A 20,288-nucleotide genomic window follows, 5' to 3' on the forward strand; every position below is an offset into this window, starting at 1 on the left:
AATGCCTACTAAATAGCTTCATATCCTACTTGGTGGTGAGTTCAACGGGCGAACAGGATCATTGCCAGACAAGGTTGAGGATGATATCGACTCGGAATGAAAGAGTTTTCAGAATTATGTGACAGTGTGAATGGTAAACGGTCCTCCCGTGATAAACTGGTCTACAGGTATGGGAAAACATTAGTGAATATTTGCAATGCTTTGAAGTTGTTCATAATGGTCGCTGTGTACCGACGTCGGGATAGAGATTTTCACATTTATACGTCACAGTCGAGCAAGTGTGCTTGGTTATATTATCTCCTCGCCGGTCTTGCTATCATTGGATGCAGACTTTGACACTGGCTCTCAGCCAGAATCTGCACACATGCCACTCAGTTGTATCGTTCACTCACGTGACCATATCGCGCCGTGATATACGTGGACCATGTGACAGTTACCCTTATGTGTGGAGCGAGGACAGGGCGGCTGTGTTCAGAGACTCGTTACCCTCACCAGACGAGGCTTGATAAGTGTACTGAATTAATCTACTCGATTTCACTGGATGAAACGGTACAGATATGTTTGTTTTGTTTTTTTGTTTTGTTTAACGCAACACTCAGTAATATTCCAGCTGAAAGACGGTCTGTAAATAATTGAGTGTGGAACACACAAATATAATCCATTAATTAACATCATAAGCATCGATTCACGGATTTGGGTCACGATGACATACATCAACCAAGTCAGCGAGCCTGATCACCCGATCTCGTTAGTCGCCTCTTACGACAAGCATAGTCGCTTTTTACGGCACGCATGGGTTGCTGAAGACCTATTCTTCCCGGGTCGTACAGTTATGTACCGATATAATGTGTTCTGCTGCAGATTGTATGAAAAGAAGTAGATTTAGTGTTGCTTTTCATCCATGGTTTTATAAGGTATGCTGCTATTACCGTTGCGAGAGATTTAGATTATTGAAGGCATTTAGATTATATAAAGAAAATCATGAGCTGGTTATATGAGCGTGAGGCATAGACACAGACAAAGACTTCGTGACAATCAATTTATCAGAATAATATTCAATGTAACATACTGAATAACTTGTTGGATAGTTAAGTGTTTTGGTCATCATTGAAACGCTTATCAGCAGGTACTGTCTATCTTAAGCCTGTATTTGTATGAAGCAATGGTAAACATTCTTTAAGAATTTACTTGATTCTGAACTCTGAAATTGGAGACCAAGATCTTTGTATTGATCATATAAATTTTGATGATGTTACACAATCCATCTTAGACTCTTTACAATCTATTGACGCCTCAAAACTAGAAAATTCAGACAGGTAGATATGTACACGTACCTTGAGAACAAAGACTATGCAACGTTTGTAGTCTGGGCTGTGAAGAGACAGAGTACCATTTGCTGTTAATCTGCAATGTGTATAAACCTCCTTCAAATGTTCTTTCTCCAGAAATATTATGTCCATCCATCACTGTGAAAATTTAATATACTCATGCCTACCTCAAATAAAACAGGTTTACGAAATTTACCTACCTTTATCTACCATGCAATGACTGTTAGGAAAATTATAGTATTATAATCTGCAAACTCGATGCAGTGTCATAATGTATGACCAGACTAAATTGTATTCTGTATTAGATAATGTATTATGGGGCCGATGGCCTACACCTGTACGAAAGAAAGAATTGATTATGTAAGCCTCATTCTGGGATTAAGCGATATTTGGAAAGAACAATCGCTGACGTTTTGAATAAAACGTCCACTTAATTTACTTGTTGAGTGCAAATAACAAACTTGTGACTCACCGTAAGCATGTGACAACCTGCACACACCGTGTGATTATAGCCTTTTGGTTTCTATGCTATTTCCAGGTGTCAAAATAGGGCTCATATTTTCACTTCAGTTTGACTACACCAAACCATAATCAAACTGTCTGACTGCCCTCTTTAACTAATATTTGGATAAGTAAAGATGTATATAGTCCATGCTTAGCCGCACAGATACTGCCTCAGTGTCTGCACTGCCTCACACAAACATTTCTCTTCAAACGCACACACAGTGACGTGTGAGTTATTCCTAGACTTCGTTCCCCACACTATCTCATTTCTAGGAAGTGGGCATTGTTTGTAAATGGGTCAAACAGAATTTATGGCGTACACGAACGACATTGTTTCATGACATGTATTATACAAGCAAGAGTCAAATTTAAAACAAATAATGCATTAAACCGATTAAAAAATACTGATATCTACAGGCGAACCTTAAGTTGTATTACAAAGGAGAGGATGTATAGATATCTAGGAATGTAAAGGACTGTGGTCACAGTGTATATCCATAAATGCGTGGATCTTTTTATAGCAGGGAGCTGTTCATACAAACACTAGTGCATTGTGTTATATAAATGCCAGCGCCTGTCTACCGTCCTTGTTGAGTGTATTGCGACACCTTCACCTTCACCTTCCTCACAAATAAGAAGCATCCTGAAGGGAAAACACTGCTCAGACCAATCCTCAAAGGATGAGTGCTGTTGTTGCTACACGTAAGTCCAGTTCATTGTCATTAGTCGTAGATGTAGCAAATTACAGTGATGTCTTTATACATGTTCAACATTGGCTCAGGCTTGCACCACATTACACTCATTCGGTGTTTTGTGTTATTGTTGACGCGTTTAGAGTATGATATGGTTGTGAGGTCCTTGTCATGACCCTTAAAACTGCTTATATTTTGCGAAGTATTATTTATTCAAATTTTAAAGCACATGTTTAAAGGAAGGATGCTGCAGTACTTCTAAGTGTACCTTGTTTGGTATGTGTCTGCCTGACGAATACGACTGTTGATCGATACATTCTACGCCTTGTTTCACAAAGCGATCAGAGCTCTACGACTGTCGTAAGTCCAGGTTTAACTATGTGACTTACGATAGTTGCAGCGATAGTGTGCAATATGTCGATTCGATTTATTGGAACTACTAATTGCTTGCAATAAATCACAAAGTAGCCTGTCGTTTGTAAAGAAATAGCAAAGTCTGTCATACTCATGACTTACTACGAAAACGAATGTGAATGAATTCTAGGAAATCACTGTGATATATTTAGAAACGTCGACCTGTGTATGACCAGAATCAGTTCCGTTTGAGATTGCATGCAGATGAAAACTTTCTCTTCATGGTGTTGAACTCATTGCACAAGATTAAAAAAACCGTTAGAAGAATTTCAACAAGTCAGAAAATCTTGAATTAGAAATCAGAAGATGTTCGTTTGACAAAACTGTTGTGGCAACATGTTTTCAAGTACTTGGACTTAAACTGTTTTACAAGAGATGAGAGGGTTGACTATGGTACTGATGACATTAAAATATCGAGCAATGACAGAAAGTTGAAGGATACCACACATAAGGCCAATGTATATAGATGGGAATGCATGTTTGACAAAATGTGGTTTGGCACAAGATGTTATTTTGGAACAGACGTATCCTGGAGATAATACACATGAACTCTGGAGAATTATGAATTACATTCACAAGGATCAGTTTCCAAACATGTTGAAGTTGGCAAAGCTTGCTATGCTTATGCCCCTTCATGGTGACTGGGAGCAGGAATGATCAATTCAGAACGTTATCCACACATCTGTCAGAATTGGACTCACTTCCCAGTTTGTGAATACACTCATGCTTATCCAGATTCAGGGTGTCACATATGATAACTTTGATTTCCAAAGGGCTGTTGAAGAATGGAAGGGCAAGAAAGCGTGGTGAATATTTAAGTGTTGACATGAAGGTGTGGAAAAACACATCTGGGATGATAGCTGTGACTTCCATACAGGTTGAATTTCAATGTTTTGACCTCAGTAAATGTGTATTCAGACATATAGATCATGTGACAGAAGACGAAAATGTTAAAACATTACCTGCAACATGCCATGGGAACTACAGATCCCTAGTACTATATCCAAGCTATGTAACATTGTTCTGTTTCTGCACAGAGGGTCAAAGTGGAGTCCACGTCTCCTCTGATGGACAAGTGAGTGTGTCCAGAGAAGTTACCCTGACTGCGGCCGAGCTAGGTGAGACTATACTGTGATATGCCTCCACTATTATCCTGGAACGGGTGTTATTTGTTGTCACATTTCTGTGTACAGGGTCACTTCTTTCATTTGATCAAGTTCCTTTTGTGTCACATTGCTTGAATAGCTTTTTGCTTTACTTATAAGATGTAAGAATGACCTTATTGATGAAACAGTTTTAATTCGTTTCAGATGACCAGGGGAATTTCTCTCTGAGGGTGATTCGTGAGTATATATCTTGAGTAATACTTAAACTGTCAATTCAGATGTCTATTTGAACGGTATCTAAGTGATGCTTTCAAGTTTGCATGTATGAGTTGCAATTATTTATTTGAAAAAAGGTTACTGTCGTCAATAAAGTAGTCGCTAAGCAGATCGGGAAGTATAAAGGTTATGTCAGAAGTTTACGCTGTTCTCAGTTTTCATGAAACAATACCGTCCTTGTCTCATAATGAAACAAACCCATGAAGATTTTGCCAGACTATGACATTGTACCTGTGAGATAATTAGGACATGTATAAGCGCAGTGATTATACCTGCCTTGTTGATAAAGGACACACACACACACACACACACACACACACACTCTGAAGGGCAAATCCTCCGTGACAGACCGGTGGTCCATCATGTTCGTCTTATCTTTTCTGTCAGTGTGTAAGTTGCCAGAGCATCTGCCAGTCATCTTCGAAAGGCAGAGGGCTTAGCTTTTTACCTTCAGGCGAGGCAGATAGAACAGCTTCCCATCTGACCTTGTGGAGGGGTAGACTCCGGCGATCCATGGTTCAAGCATGTTTCAGCATAACTGTGAAAAAGATATTAAACAAGGCAGGGGCAAGGACACAGCCCTGTTTACTCCATTTTGGATGTCGAAAGCCTCAGAGGATGAGCTGTCAAACTGCACAGTGCCTTTCATGTCGGTGTGGAGTGACTAATTTATATTGAGACTATCTCTGCAATCAAGTTAGAAGGCTTTTGGGACATAGCTTTACTGCTTCTGCTCTCTGTACTTTTCCTGTAGCTGTCGATTGAGAAGATCACGTCAGTCGTGAATCATTCTTCATTGAATTTGAGATAGACCAATGTCTTTCTGTTTGCTGGCGTACCCACCATGGATGATCCTATCATCAGTTGATAATAGAATGCCCTTGCCGACATACAGCAAGTAATTTTTTGCGCATATTAATACTATTTTCTGTAATTTGTTTCGTCTGTTCTGAGAGATTTCAGGGTAAGCATTTAAATTCTATTAGTGCTGCGCCCCTTACCTCCATGACACGGAAGAGCTCGAAGCAGTGGTCTTTGACCCAAAACGTTTTTCCCCCTGCTCCATGGCGAGACACTGTAACCAGATAATCATACAGAGCATTTGGATGTGAGGTCGATACAGGTCTTTCCCAACAACTTAGTGTTGGGCTTCTTTGGCTGGAATTCTGCAGTAGACCAAGGAATGGTCTATGTCTGATGGCACCGATGTACAAATTGTGCACATTACTGAGGTGGCGCTGTCTTGTGATGATCAGATCCAGCCCGTGCCAGTGCTTGGGCAGGGGTGTCTCTGGGACACCTTTTGCTGAGGCTTAGTCTCGAATAAGGAATTGGTGCTGTAAAGGTACCGGTGAGAAGCCATCCATCTTCATTCATCTTGGCAATTTCGTATTGTCCCTGACAGCAGGACTAGGGGGTATTTGTGGTCAGAACCTAGAAGTGCAACCAGCCAAGGCTGACTAGGTCCCCAGTGCCACCCCAGCTTTAACAGTCTTTGTTAGGTCACAGTTTAATAAGAATGAAGGGCCATTAACATTTTCTTGTAATGCATGGCAGATGTATTCTGAAAAGACGGGATGGGGTGGGGAGTGCATAAGCGTCTACTTATCTTCTAAATCCGGCAGTGTGTGAATATGCAGCCTTGAAACAAACGAGCTTGTGAAAGGTTTACACATTTGCAAGTAATACAGTCGAGTGGTAGAGATTTTAACAACAAGCTGTTGGCAACGAGTCAAAGTTTTTCTTGCCTGCTGCTATTTCCTTCCTCTTCTCAGTTTACACCTGCCCATGTGACGCTTAGGCTCGTCAGGCCACGCCTCACCTTAGGAACAAATTTCTTTCCTTTTTTTTATCTCTCAGTTGTGTTAATATCACATGCAACCTTTACATATGATTTTGTTTTACTTGCTGGGTGAGAGGCATTGAACTATCCTTTAAAGGTATATAAACCAATACACCGAGGAAAGTATGTGCATGACTACATATACCAATTATTGGTGAAGATAAGGCTTCAAGTTCAGAGCAGCATATTTTATATCAAAACGAAACATGTTTCATTTGTAGAGACACAAAACATGTGGTTTGTGATAATTATGTACGTAAATAACAATGCTTCTACGTAGAACAGCCAGTTTAACGACTTCATGGACAATCTAAGATTACGAACCATTTGATTCGCACAACATATATTTGAGCATGTTAATACTATCCTGTGACATCACTATGACACTATAACTCTTCTGAGGTAATCTTAATTTTATGAAAATTAAAACTAACTTTTTCGTGTTTAAGTCATTAACAAATCTGGTTCATTTCCTTGCCCAGTTCAGCAAATAAATGGAATGTAAATGCATGGACTGGCGTTAGACCATGGCCATGAAACATTTCATAGTCGGTAGTTAATTAAGTAAAACTATCTGATCTGGGCATTCTGGAACATAATATAATCACTTTTGCCTTAACTCGCAGCAGGCTTCGTGGTGGTCAGGTTGCATGGTACGGCTGCCTGTAATCGTAGCCCAGATGGCCTAAGATCCTATCACATTATCAACTACTGACATGCCTGCTCTCTGAAGTCTTTGGAGAGAGAGCATGCTCGATTGTATCTAAAAAGTTATAAATTGCAGGTGCTGCTTTATAATTGATTGACAAAGCTGACTAATACCGCTTTAACATGCACAACATTTACTCACGTATGTTTTTTGGCACAAATGTTCACATGCGTTCACATGAAACGTTACCAAGGCGTGTTGATAAGGTATAATAATAGTGTTCTGAACACAGAACTGTTGCCAGTTTGTTTGGTGTTTGGTGTTGGCAAACCGAACAGATATATTAATTACCTCATCCCCTTAAGTTGGCATAAAAGTTCATTTGACAGCAAATCCATACAGTGCAAATGTAACCTGCTCCAGACACAGTGAAGATTTGCTCCTGGTGTAAAAATACACACGAGAAACGTGTTCACATGACAACTATACACACGTATGTATATTTACACGCATATGCAAAAATATCTTGCAAAACATTGCACAATAACACAGATTTGATGTATGAAACCTAACGTTTACTCAGTGTTTACTTAACGTTCAGGAAAAAACACGTCAGGTGAGCTAACTAAGGGCTGGGTGTGCTTCCTACTTGCCACAGCCGGAAATTACAGCTGACAAGGAATTTACAATCCCTGCTTCGCCTGTCTGTGTCTCACATGCTACCACTACTTCCTTTATAGGTGCACGGACCCGCCAAGTTGTTGGGCAAGTCTCAGGTGTATTTGCCATAACGGGACACGGTGAGTATTCTGTTATTCTGTAAGGACGTGTAAGGTTAAACATTGTTTCATCAGATCTGAGTGGGTGCCTTTGGCTTAACGCCGTATCTGAAGACATCCACAGAAACATTTGTGAAACTGATATTTCAAGTACTTCACGTTAAATTGCCTCAGAGAAAGAATGCCAAAGATTGTCTTATTTATTTCAGAGAATTTTGCATTTACTTGGTTGTTATATCTATTCTGAGGCTGAATCTCAGTAACTTAGAACAAGTATATACTCTGTACACAGGCGAGACAGAATCATCCACAAGATACAGAGAGGATGACAGCGATGAAATCTCCTTGTCAAGTAATGGGTGACATTTGATTCTACGTAAAGAATACGGTTGGAACATGATTAGACACTGTTTCAAACATAAATGTTGCTGGTAATGTTACTACTGGAATTGGGTTTTGCGTTTAACCTCTTTGCAACCATCGGAGGCACCCATGCATGTCGTAAAAGGCGACTAAATGAATTGGTAGTCAGCTCAGTGACCCTGGTGGTTGGTGTTATTGTATCCCAATTGCATGGATTGATGTTCAAGATGTCAGTCACAGGGTTATCTGGTCCAGACACGATTATTTACAGACTGCCGCCATATAGCTGGATTATTGCTGAGTGTTAAAAAACAAAGCAGCCTTAGCTGAATGGTTAAAGGAGGTACTATGTTTGGAAGGAGGTTTAGAGAGAAAGTATATATTACAGTAACCGTATTTGTACTCAACCGACCAACTGTCGTAGGAAGGATGGCACATGAACATGTTTTTTTTAACATATCAGAAGTGTAACGTTAATGTTCCACAGAACATCGTTGCCAACTCAATTCCCAAATACACTAAAAGGACACATTCAAGTACAATCACAAATACATGGTGGTAAGCAAGTCTAATTTTATATTTACAGAGAAGATTTGTATCTGGGTTTGTTCTCTCATATTTGGGTCTCTTCCGGTTGCCATGATCGTTGTTGGTAAGCTGGTTTCGTGATTTTGCCAAACTATCCAAGTCATTGAGAGACACTAATTATTAGTAACTTTTTACGTGTCCTTACATAGAGAATTAATGTCATTTACACCCACCATGAGAAGTTGATCTTAAAATCACGTGACACTCTTGTTCGTGTTCATTGTAACTGAGGAAACAAAATAAATGGAATATTAAAATTAATTATTGCAAATATAAATTAAACACATATTGTATTACGTACCAGGTATCCTTGACTACAACCTGTGTCCTGGGGACACCAGACTTGGCATCTACATGGTAACCCAGGGCGCCACCTCTGTCGCCATCCCCATCCTGTATTCCCTGTGGTACTGCTGCCAGTGTGTATCGGCGACCCTCCTGCTGGCCTGCTGTTGCATCATCTTTTTATTCAACATTGGATGGGGAATAACAGGTAATGGAAAACATACTTGACAATAACAAGGATGGTATTCTGTGTCCTTTACTTTGTGGCATCAGTGGATTGTTCAACACTGGATGGGGAATAACAGGTAATGGAAAACATAGTTGACATTAACAAAGCATGTTATACTTTGTCCTTTTCTTTGAAAATATAGCAGGTTGATGGTCAGGTTGATTTAGACGTTAGGTTGATACAACAGTTAATACGATACAATAAATACAGAAAATAATTTAACTCGGAAATAGGAGATGGCGTTACAGTAGCAATGTTCTTGTACACCCAGTTAAGTCTAATAACACAGATCAAGCGATAGAAATTGTTAAACGTCAACTTCAGAGAAAAAACAGCCTCGATTATCCCACGAAACAGACTTCATTGGGCGTAGAGGGCAAACTAGAGTTGAACATTATGCGTGATAACAGAACATCAGTGATGACACCAGGTGTTCACGAGATGGTTAGGATATCTTGGTCTACGGAGAGCATCCGCCACACACACAATTTGAATTAAAAAAATGTCTGTTCCTGACGCCGCACAGCAGTCCTCCTGCAATGTTATGGCGGAATGTAAACAAACCAGACAATCAAGTGATGGACCGAAAGTCCAGTGATACGATGGGGCATAACTGATTTTAGACATATATTCGTTTTCATTGCAAGGTGATGATCAGATGTTATTTTATGTTCAGGTACACTGTGGATCTACGTGTCCACCTGCAAAGACTCCCTGTTGTACACCCACGCTGTTGGATTCAGTGTTCCCATGTGGATCGTCTTCTGTATCATTGGTATCCCACTGTGTTGCTGTATTTACTCTTGGTGCTGTGGGGGAGATGACAACTGATGGAATACTAATCACAGTCAAGACTGTGTGTGGATATATCTTGAGTTGATGTTGTCAGAAACACGATTGCTTCGCACTGTCCATTATATGCCGATTCGCCTTCTTTATCCATACACTAGTTTTCTCTTTGAAGTAGGGGTGGTGGGGTAGCCTAGCGGTTAAAGCGTTCGCCCTTTTACGACGGAGATCCGGGTTTGATTCCCCACATGGGTACAGGGTGTGAAGCCCATTTTCAGGTGTCCCTCGCCATGATATTGCTGGAATATTGCTAAAGCTGCCTGAAACAATACTCACTCACTCACTCACTCACTCACTCACTCACTCTTTGAGGTAGGTGTTCATCATGAGATACAGATGTGATAATTTGTAAATATTTCATTTGACCTGCCCATTTCCTTTTACACACTTTAATAACCTGTCCCAAAGGTCACATCTATTCTCAAAATGATAATGGTTTGTTTGCACAACTGAAACTTGATTTATAATCACACGTTGCAAACGTGTGTTTGGACAATACAAAATATGACGATCTTGACACATCGTTAGAAACTATTTATAAGTCTTATGATACAGCTAACTTATATTTGCAAATAAAGGTGTGATCGATTTTTTAAAAGACTAAGACGAGATATTCTCCAAACTATATTTACTTGACTATGTAGGCTAAAGATTCAGTTATGAAAGAAAGGGAAATTAGACTTGTTTAACGTGCATTCAATTGGAAAAGCTGTCTTTTCATGTCGCCGTCATAGAAATGGTTACTGCACTGACAGAAATAGTAAGTTTAGTTTACTAACTTAGTGAACTTCACTGTCCACTCAGACACTAACATGTTTCTTGACGTTTCTGACCAGTAAGTAATATTTTACTAATTAGACTCGTAGGTGGCCTACAGTTGACAGTAAAATTCATGAATCTCTGCAATAGTATATTTACTATGCTTTTAGGAAGTTTTTCTATACTTTGATAAAGAATCTTGGTCATTGATGCAAAACAAGTAAATAATAAATAATATACACAATGCAGGAGAAAGATAACAATGATTTTCAGAGGCATTTTATGTTTATTTACAATATACAATAAAAAGTGACATGACATGTAACTACATAAACAAATCTTGCTTTCCACTGGTCAAACTTAAGGTCAAGATTTTGTTAGTCATGGAACATCAACATTAACACTATATCCCTGACACTTTGCCTCACCTCCTTGTTGTCTCAGAATGGCGAGCATGACGCTGAGCAAGGCGGAAGTGAGCAATGTCACGTGGTCTTGGCGCCGCATCAGAAATACGATACCCTGCTATCCACGGCCTTCTTGCTGCTGTTGCTAATTTATGTGAATAAATCGCACAATGTGTAAACTTGCCCACCCCCATCTGTTTTCATTTTACATTAAATGCGGAAAACGCGGACATCAGGACCTTCCTTGGGCTACTGAAACAGTCAAAAGCTGTTACATCTGCAACTGAATAAAACCAACAAAACAGTGACAATACGATTACATAATAATAACGATGGTATGAATGGCATATATAACCTGTACGAAATCACAGTAGACGAATTAACGTTGATGTACTAACGGAAAAAAGGTAACTGTGCATCGTATAAAGTAACTTTAAAAAAAAAAATTTATTCTATAATAAAATAATGCATCTTTCAACACATTTTCATGACGACATCTCCTCGACTTTAAGGTCTTGATTGACAATTTGAGTGTGCATGTTGATGCACCCCTCACAATTTGGATGTTTGTTGGGAGCATGATATTCATACACGTGTGTTGTTGACGTGAACAACACACGATGATTGTTTAGCTTTCAGGTGTTCATAAAAACACTTCTGTTTAACCGTTAATAACGCCTACGCAATGCCAAGGCTTGCTGAAAATCAACGTATATTCGCCGTGTGTGGGTTACAGTCAGTAATGGCGCAAACCGAAGCAAGACATCAAAAATTCATCGAAACACAATATCATCTCTTTGGCGACGTTATCCGGAGCAGGGCACCACTCATGACACGTACCGGTCGTCCACGTGTGACGTCACGTCAGCAAGACAGCGATATTCGGTTGGTGCGTCTACGAAATCGAAACCAAACTGACATAATAACAGCTCTTTGTGTCACTCAACGTGGTCAGTTTGGGGGTAGAAGTGGAAGAAAACAACTCATCACTGTTATTGTCAATTTGAATGGCGAACGCTACCGGGACGTCTTTCGAGATCATGTTCCACCCTTTGTGTAAATGCAGTACGATGCTTACCCATGCCGTTTGGTTTTTTAAACTATAATTCGAGGATTACAACGTTTGAATTGTGTGTTAATAGGTTTTTGTCATGAAGCTATAATACATGGTTTCAGGAAAATGATACGTAAGAGTACACCCCTTTATAAATTCATTCATGGTGGGTTACGGTTGAGTAGACAAACGGTAAGTCTTGATCCTAATTTCAGGTTAAGCTAGGTTCAGGTTGTTTATTGAAAGAGGAACTAACCAAAGGTCATAGATTAAAAGATCTTATGATTTGCGATCACCTCAGCGCTAATGTTTTGAACCCTTGAAGAACCAGGTTAGAATAGGCCTTCAGCAACCCATGCTTGTTGTAAGAGGCGACTAACGGGATCGAACGGTCAGACTCGCTCACTGGGTTGATGCATGTCATTCCTATTGCGTGGATCGATGCTCATAATGATAAATTACTGGATTGTCTGGTCCAGACACAATTATTTTCAGACCGCCCTCCTATAGCTGGAATAATGTGCGGCGTAAACAACTAAAAAAGCTAAGATTTTGTGGAACGGGTCCTTGCCGTTGAGGATGCCACGGATGATAATAAGTCCCGTCCGTTCGATGGCACAAATTCCTCCGTAACAATCACCCATCGTCACAATATATGCATGCACTTCCTGAATGCAGCCTGGCGCCAACCGTTACGTACGCCAACCCCCGTACGTCGAAAACCCGAGCACGGTCACCCTTATGGAATAAGCAGAATCTGCTTTCGCCAGTTAAAGACACTCTCTGCCAGTCACGGATATGCCAGCGTTGTACCGTCCTTGCCCAGTGTCTTTATCGTTAATGGGTCAATGCCGTTTCAGTGACACAGAAACGTGGTACCACAGTGCGTCGACTGATGCCGCGCCCGACCTGTTGCGCAAATTCAAAATGCGCAAGTTCCTGTCATCTTGTGTTGTCGATCTTGCCTTGTCCTTGGTATTGCCAGTCTGTACAGCTGACGTTTCTTAACGTGGTTTACATCCATCTGCCTCATTCCTAGCGGGTGTGTTTTGGACCCTAAATTTGCCATGTTTCGGCGACTGCTTTCAACTGAACAATCCTCAAAGGATGAGTCCTGTAAGTCCAGATTTGTATTAGTCGCATGTAGCAAACTATGGTGATGACTTTATACATGTTCAATTAAGAATTGACCTTCACTTTGCGTGAGTTCACTGGAGTGTGAACCTTCATAGACTGAGGACCAAACTGTATGAAAGTCGGAGCTTGCGTCGACGTTCATACAATGTTTGGCCCTCACTCTATGAAGGTTCAATCAATCTTTATTTCAAGTACTGAAAAGGCCATAGGCCTATAGTACATATATACATACAGTAGCAATGGGTGCAATAGGAATTACTTATATCGTAACAAAACATCACTTCTATAATGCAGAGGATCTGATGTTCATTGCATGATATATGTACATTGAAAGATATTTTGTGACTGTTTCATTTTGAGATGGCATGAGGATATAAAATTTGTCTATTCTAGGATTCAGATAAAAATATTTTTGTATGTATTCTTTTCTGATATTTGCATACAATGGACAGACTAGCAAAAAATGGTATTCATCTTCTATCTCTTTACAAGTACAATATTTACACAATCTGTTTTCCCTTGGTATCGCTAAATGTCTACCTTTTTCTATAAGAAGGTCATGAGAACTACATCTGAAACGGGATAGTGCTGTTCGGATTTACTTAACATTTATATCCAAAAGATATTTTTCGGTCAGAATGAATGATTTAAAACAGGTGTAATGCTTTAACTTAATGTGTAAACCTAGTGAAGAGTACCACTTTTGAAAATACATATCTTTTAGCCTTTGTCTTAAATTATATATGAAACGATCTGGTACTGTTACATGTTGCTCTCTCCAAATGTACTCATACCCGCAAGATTGGAGTATCTTTTTGACACCCGAGGCCCAGTTATTTTTACCTCTGCTATCGTAAAGAATCATCATGTTATAGCATTTCTTTGGGAATCTGGTATTTGGCATTTTAAGCAATTTTATCCAATATTTTATTACTTTTATGTAACTAAATATATACATTGGATATCTCCCACATTCCCCATAAACTGTAACATTTGGAGTGTTGGAATTTACTCCTAAAAATCTTTTATATGCAAATAGATGTACCTTCTCTATTGTATCATAGTTCTCTAGGCCCCAGACTTCAGCACCATAGAGTAGAATAGGACTGATCTTAGTGTCGAAAATCTTAGAGAATGTTTCATAGCTAATATTTCCAAGGGCTTTTAGGTTTTGTAAAACGCCAATTAAAATCTTTTTGGCTTGCAGTGCGGCTTTGTTGCCAATGACCAAGTTAGTCGATTTGTAAAATGTACCCCCAAATATTTGTAACTTCTTACAACCTCAAGTTTTTACCTTAATATAGCCATTTTTCTCGTTTTTATAATTTCCCTCCATTTTTGAAAACTATAACCTTTGTCTTATCGATATTGACCTTCAATTTCCGTTTGTTACAATAATACTCAAGTTCATTTATGATCTTTTGAAGTCCAGGTACTGTGCTCGAGAACATAACTATATCATCAGCAAAAAAGAGTAGAAAAAGTTTAATAGTTTCTGGATGGAGTTGGATACCCTCGTTAAAATTTTCAGATATTTGTATCGAAAGTTCATTTATGAAAAACTAAAACAGAAATGGACTTAGAATACATCCCTGTCTAACCCCAATACTACAGTAGAAGGAATCAGATAAGGTGTTATTGTTTCGAACACAGACCTTCACATTGTGATATATGCAACATATTTACCAATTTTAGTACTGATACCTTGAGATTTGCAAAGGGACCACAACATGTTTCTGTTAATTGAGTCAAACACCTGAGCAAAATCAACAGATATAGCATTCGTACTATACTCCAATGAACTCACACAAAGTGAAAGTCAATTCTTTTTATGTTTTTATCACAATTTCTTACCTCAAAGGATGTAGGCCAAGATCTAAACACAATTTTATTTAGTACACGTGCCTGACTTCATGTTTACACAGATAAAATAGTTCCTCAAAACGAGAGGTGACATGAGCGTATGGATGCACAACTTGCACTTCAGAAACATCTTGCGCAACACATGTTTTCAAATAATATCACAAGTATATGAGAAAGGTCTGCAAAGAACTACCGCAGTAAGTCAGTCACAATGACAGCACGTCGAAATACATTTACATCAAGTACAAGACGTCAAAATGGCCGACACGATAAACGTGACGGGGGTTATTTCCGAAGTAACCTGTGGCGGTTACATGTGTCAGTCATCATTGATCAACTGGCCGATCATTGAAAGGTGTTGAAAGATGCGTCAAACAGACACTAAGGTAAATTCATAGATTACTGGAGACGGTCACTGTCAGCCTACACACGGATCGAGTCGAGTCTACGATAGTTTGGATGTGCATTTCTTCGTTTGTTCATTAGGATGGGCCGTAGTGATGATATTCGTGAACAATCATGCAGTCAAGCTCTCTTACGTTTCTCAATGTATACTGAAACGCTGAGACAAAGATTAAAGGTTCTAAGGCACTCGTGAAGAACAACCTCCTCGTGGTGAGTGCTGGGTAACGCATATAGCTCTTTCCCCGTGTGCACGTTGGGTAGAATATGTCCATAGCACCCCATTGCTGGTCGTATGAGGCGACTAAATTGGGCAACCTGTTTGCCGTGGGTTGCGTCGGTAGAGGACGGGATTCTGGTGGTTGAGTACACTGGAGCAAGGAACAGTGTTCCTTTGTCCAACAGACCACTTCGACCCTTACTTCACCTAGACGGGTGGTAGAATTGGATCGTTTCTATCAATCGGCTGGTCACGCCATGCCCTGTGCATAGAATACTTGAATGAAATAATTTCGAAATTTATTACACTATTTTTTATCAGGATATATCATAAACTTGATCATGTAAATTTCAATTTTGCCTAGAGTCCTATGCCAGATGGCGGTGGCTCATGGGCCAATCTGGCATTATAAACCTCTGAATTCTGTGTTGCTCCAGAAAAGTGTCATGTGCACGGAGACAACAATCTGAAAATCTCTTAAAATAAAGCAGTTTGTGAATACACCAGTTGTTGTCTCAGTGCACAAGACACTGAACTCCTGCAGAGGCATAGTAAGAGACAGGGCTCGTTGTCTTTCTGATATGAGTGAGTAGGAAATTGCAGCTGAGCTGAAAGTCAAGGAATAATTGCTGTCAAGCGATTCACCAAAAAGAAAGATGATGGTACTATTACAAAACTGAATACTTACCTATTTACATTTGCTCTTTCTTCTATTCCAAAGAGTATAAATTCTGAATACTTCAACATCGGAGTGGAGGTATATGTAACCAAACAGTAAGTTCCCGTTATGGTGGAGCGCATGAGGGCTCTGAGTGATCCAACAGCATCAAGTGTGCTAACTGCAACGGAGAACACTTGGCCTCATATAAATCGTGTCCTTTATACGACCGTGAAACAAAAATTCAAAAAATCAAACACACAACCAATATTTCGTACTTCGAAGCTAAAAAGTTGGTACCTCTTTCTACATCTCAACTTTAACATATTCAGCTGCAGTTTCCTCTCCAGTTCTTGTTGCCAGACCTACCATGACATCGACATCATGTCAAACATCGATATCTTGGGTAGATGAACAGCTCATCCTTGATGACCATACACAGTTTGTTCCATCTCTGCCAGATATCTCCACATCAGCCTCACAGACAGACATTGTGTGACCAGAACCTTCAGTAGATCCGTCATCTGAACCAGAAATTGTAAGTGAATCAGTACAGGGTGAAGCCCACATGTCTACAAAGAAAAAAAAATTGAAAAAAAGGCCAGTGCCCCCCAGCATTTGGAGGTGCCTTCTACCCAGTTAACACCTGTGGAGGTTCATAATCAGTTTGAACTTTTAGAGATTGAGGTCAGTCCTTCACTCCCAGTCCATTGGAGTGGACCCCCATCCCGCTCGTGATATCCAATTGAGCCACCATGAACAGCTCAAATACTATTATTCGGTGGAATTGTAGAGGACTAAAGAATAATTTTAATGACTTACAGTTATTGATACAAGATTTTCAACCATCAGCATTTTGTCTTCAGGAAACCTATTTTAAAGATACAGATCAACTTGACACCAGACAATATAAATCATATCATTTCTTTTCTCCTCCAGGGCCAAAAGCCACCGGAGGGTCGTCAATATTAGTGAAGCAGGGTGTGATCCACAGCCCTGTTCCACTGATTACTCCACTACAAGCTGTTGCTGTCCGTGTGACCTTGCACATTGTGTTTACAGCATGTTGATCTCCAGGCCCTCTATGACCAGCTACCTAAGCCGTGCGTCATTATGGGTGATTTGAATGGATACAACCCCCTATGGGGAAGTGCACATTCTAACAATCAAGGTAAAGTCCTGGAAGATTTTATTTCCAACAACAATTTATGTCTTTTTAATGATAATTCCAACACTTATTTACATCCGGGTACAGGTACATACTCTTCCCTGGATTTGTCAATTGTGGATTCTGATCTACTGAATGAGTTTGAATGGTCAGTCCATGACGACCTGTGTGAAAATGACCATTTTCCAACCATTCTCAAAGCTGTTATTCCATCTGATGTTCCTCTATCATCATGATGGAACTTCACCAAAGCCAACTGGCCTTTATTTGAAATTCTTTCATCTGACAAGTTAAAACCTGATCTGTTTATCGATGTCCCTGATCCTGTACAACTGTTCTCTGATGAACTAAACAAAATAGCTGATACCTGTATCCCTAAGTCCTCTACGATTGCACACATACGTAAACCATGGTTTTACAAGCACATGCCACAATCCTGTTTTTGAACACAATAGATTATGACAGTCTTGACACATAGGTAGAAAGTATCTATATATTAATCCATTTTTCCATACATTTTATCTAAGACTGTGAAGAAATATTCTACAAATCAATACGTTTACTTGACTAAGATAGTAATTTGATTTGTGAAAAGAGAGAATTCAACTAACTTGTCTAATGGCAAAAATTCTTTCAATCGTAGAACACTGTATGTCAGTTTCATAGAATAAATAGTCACCGTGTGTTATCTTGCCAATACGGCGCTATTGTTTTGTATGTTAGGAATGCAGTTTCTGTCCTGTCTCTTGTGTTGACTGAACCAGTCAAAAGCCGTTTATATGAATGCTGTTCTGAAAATTATTGTGTAATCACGTAATCGGTGCTGTAATTGTATTCCTTTTTAGAATTTAAACTTTTGAAAAAAATCAAATTCATGTTAGTGAAACTATTATATATAAATAGTTGGTTTCAAATTTGAAGCAATCCTCAAGTTAATTTTGTATTGTTCTAAAAGCTCACCAACTGTTTCTCTATTACAATGCCACCAACCTGAATTTAAATACTTCAGAAAGTTTGTATTCATAAAAGGAATCAAGTAACCTCTCTGAGTAAGTGATGATACAAAAACGTTTTAATAAACGAAAAGTCCTTTAAGAGAATTATATATACTCACCGTGGAAACTGAAAAATAATCAATGTTGGTTGTGAAGGATGCAGGTGGACACCTGTCAAATGTAAAACACCGAGGTCGTTTTCTTGATGGCATTTGGTTTAACTCCACGTTAATTGAATGTCGTCTGAACCAAAGTAATATTTTCTTTGTTGCGGGACTCGGTCTTGGGACTGACATTTCAGAAATAATCATACATGTGCATTTGATACAGTTAAACTTCAGGTGTAATTATGTTATTTTACCAGTTGCCAACCACACTTGTGGTTCTTGTAAATTTGTCTGTTTCACACTATAGTCTGATATTAATTTGTCATCACTTGACATACATAATTATTTGATACCAACATACACATTACATGCATAAGACGTAAATAAAATCTGAAGGAAAGGGTGTTTAGTAAACTGTTTGAGCGACCTTCACTGTGTCCTCGACCGTACTCGTAGATCCGACACGGTCTTTACCGACCCAATGATGACATGTAACCACTTTTCTTGACCAACAGTACATCTTTCTCAGTAAACAAACATATTGGGCTGTATAATTATTGACCTGATTGTGAATCGGGTATGGTGCTGTCAAACACAGGAACATTATCAAGACGAATCTGGGATTCGTACGCACGATCATAAGTTTCGGGCAGACCTATGGGAGAGATGAACATCTGCACATCTGTATTGCGGGGCCTCTGACGACTGCCCGGAAGGCGGAAGGTCGGTGGCTCCATCTCCTGGCGACGTCATACCAAAGAGTGAGTGAGTGAGTATGGTTTTATGCCGCTTTTAACAATATTTCAGCAATATCACGGCGGGGACACCAGAAATGGGCTTCACACATTGTACCCATGTCGGGAATCGTACCCGGATTTTCGGCGTGACGAGCGAACGCCTTAACCGCTTGGCTACCAGACCGCCCCTTATACAAAAGAATTTGAAATATGGTACTTGTTGTTACCTTGCTTGGCGTTCGGCATTAAGGGAATAAAGCAAGGACTGGTCAGCTTGGAATCCATATAATGTGTCTATGTTTGGTAACATGGCTTACACTACAAAATCTACTCTAGTATAAACAACCACACACACACACACACACACACACACACACACACACACACACGTACATAGCCATGTGTGCAATAATCTTGAATGCGACGTTAAACCACATTTTACCTCATCTCTGATTTATGATAAGGAAGGTGTATGTGTCAGGCTTAAGTTTGCATTTCTAATATTGTTCTTAATCCACTAGTACTACGATAAATACATGAATAAATGGATAATAAGTCAGCACCGTAAGAAGACATGTTTATCGATATAAACTTCCATTTTCGTTTGTTGTAACGTTTCTACACATTTACTGTTTCCTTCTCAAGCAAGTGTTCATCTCATTCGTGTCTCCATTGATGATAGTCTGGCGTTATTATCATTGAACTGAGGTGTGGAGACGAGTGGGTGGTTATCGAAATGGGGAAAACTGTTTCCATGACAATTGCAATCGCTTGAGAAAAAAACAAATCATTACCGAGCCTCCCCTCTAATGGACGGTTATTTTTCTGTGTGTTTAGGCCATATATCTCAGGCCCTCCTGTCTAGTTGAATGGGTT

General features: G+C 39.5%; 1 protein-coding gene across 5 annotated transcripts; it reads left to right on the top strand.

Annotated features, from left to right (window-relative positions):
- The first annotated feature begins 455 nt into the window (after window positions 1–455).
- LOC139449704 (uncharacterized) lies at window positions 456–10,193 on the top strand. Of its 5 annotated transcripts, none has more exons than XM_071231210.1 (9): window positions 456–549; window positions 2,354–2,534; window positions 3,976–4,056; window positions 4,249–4,281; window positions 7,553–7,612; window positions 7,884–7,943; window positions 8,541–8,606; window positions 8,847–9,035; window positions 9,733–10,193. In XM_071231210.1, the coding sequence occupies exons 2-9, from the start codon at window positions 2,513–2,515 to the stop codon at window positions 9,885–9,887; spliced, it is 666 nt and encodes a 221-aa protein (XP_071087311.1). In that variant the 5' UTR covers window positions 456–549; window positions 2,354–2,512; the 3' UTR covers window positions 9,888–10,193. The 5 variants fall into 5 exon arrangements, with proteins under 5 accessions (XP_071087311.1, XP_071087312.1, XP_071087314.1 ...); XM_071231211.1 differs by having other exon boundaries at window positions 2,404–2,534; XM_071231213.1 differs by lacking the exon at window positions 8,541–8,606.
- The last annotated feature ends 10,095 nt before the right edge of the window (window positions 10,194–20,288 follow it).

This window comes from Haliotis cracherodii, unplaced genomic scaffold (genome assembly GCF_022045235.1).
Source record: "Haliotis cracherodii isolate W230 unplaced genomic scaffold, xgHalCrac1.p SCAF_8, whole genome shotgun sequence".
NCBI lineage: Eukaryota > Metazoa > Mollusca > Gastropoda > Lepetellida > Haliotidae > Haliotis > Haliotis cracherodii.

Coding starts and splice junctions, on each gene's coding strand:
- LOC139449704 (XM_071231210.1), top strand. CDS start 2,513: ATGAGTGCTGTTGTTGCTACAC. Junction 7,613..7,883: donor ATTTGCCATAACGGGACACG/GTGAGTATTCTG, acceptor CTCTGTACACAG/GCGAGACAGAATCATCCACA. Junction 9,036..9,732: donor CATTGGATGGGGAATAACAG/GTAATGGAAAAC, acceptor TTTTATGTTCAG/GTACACTGTGGATCTACGTG.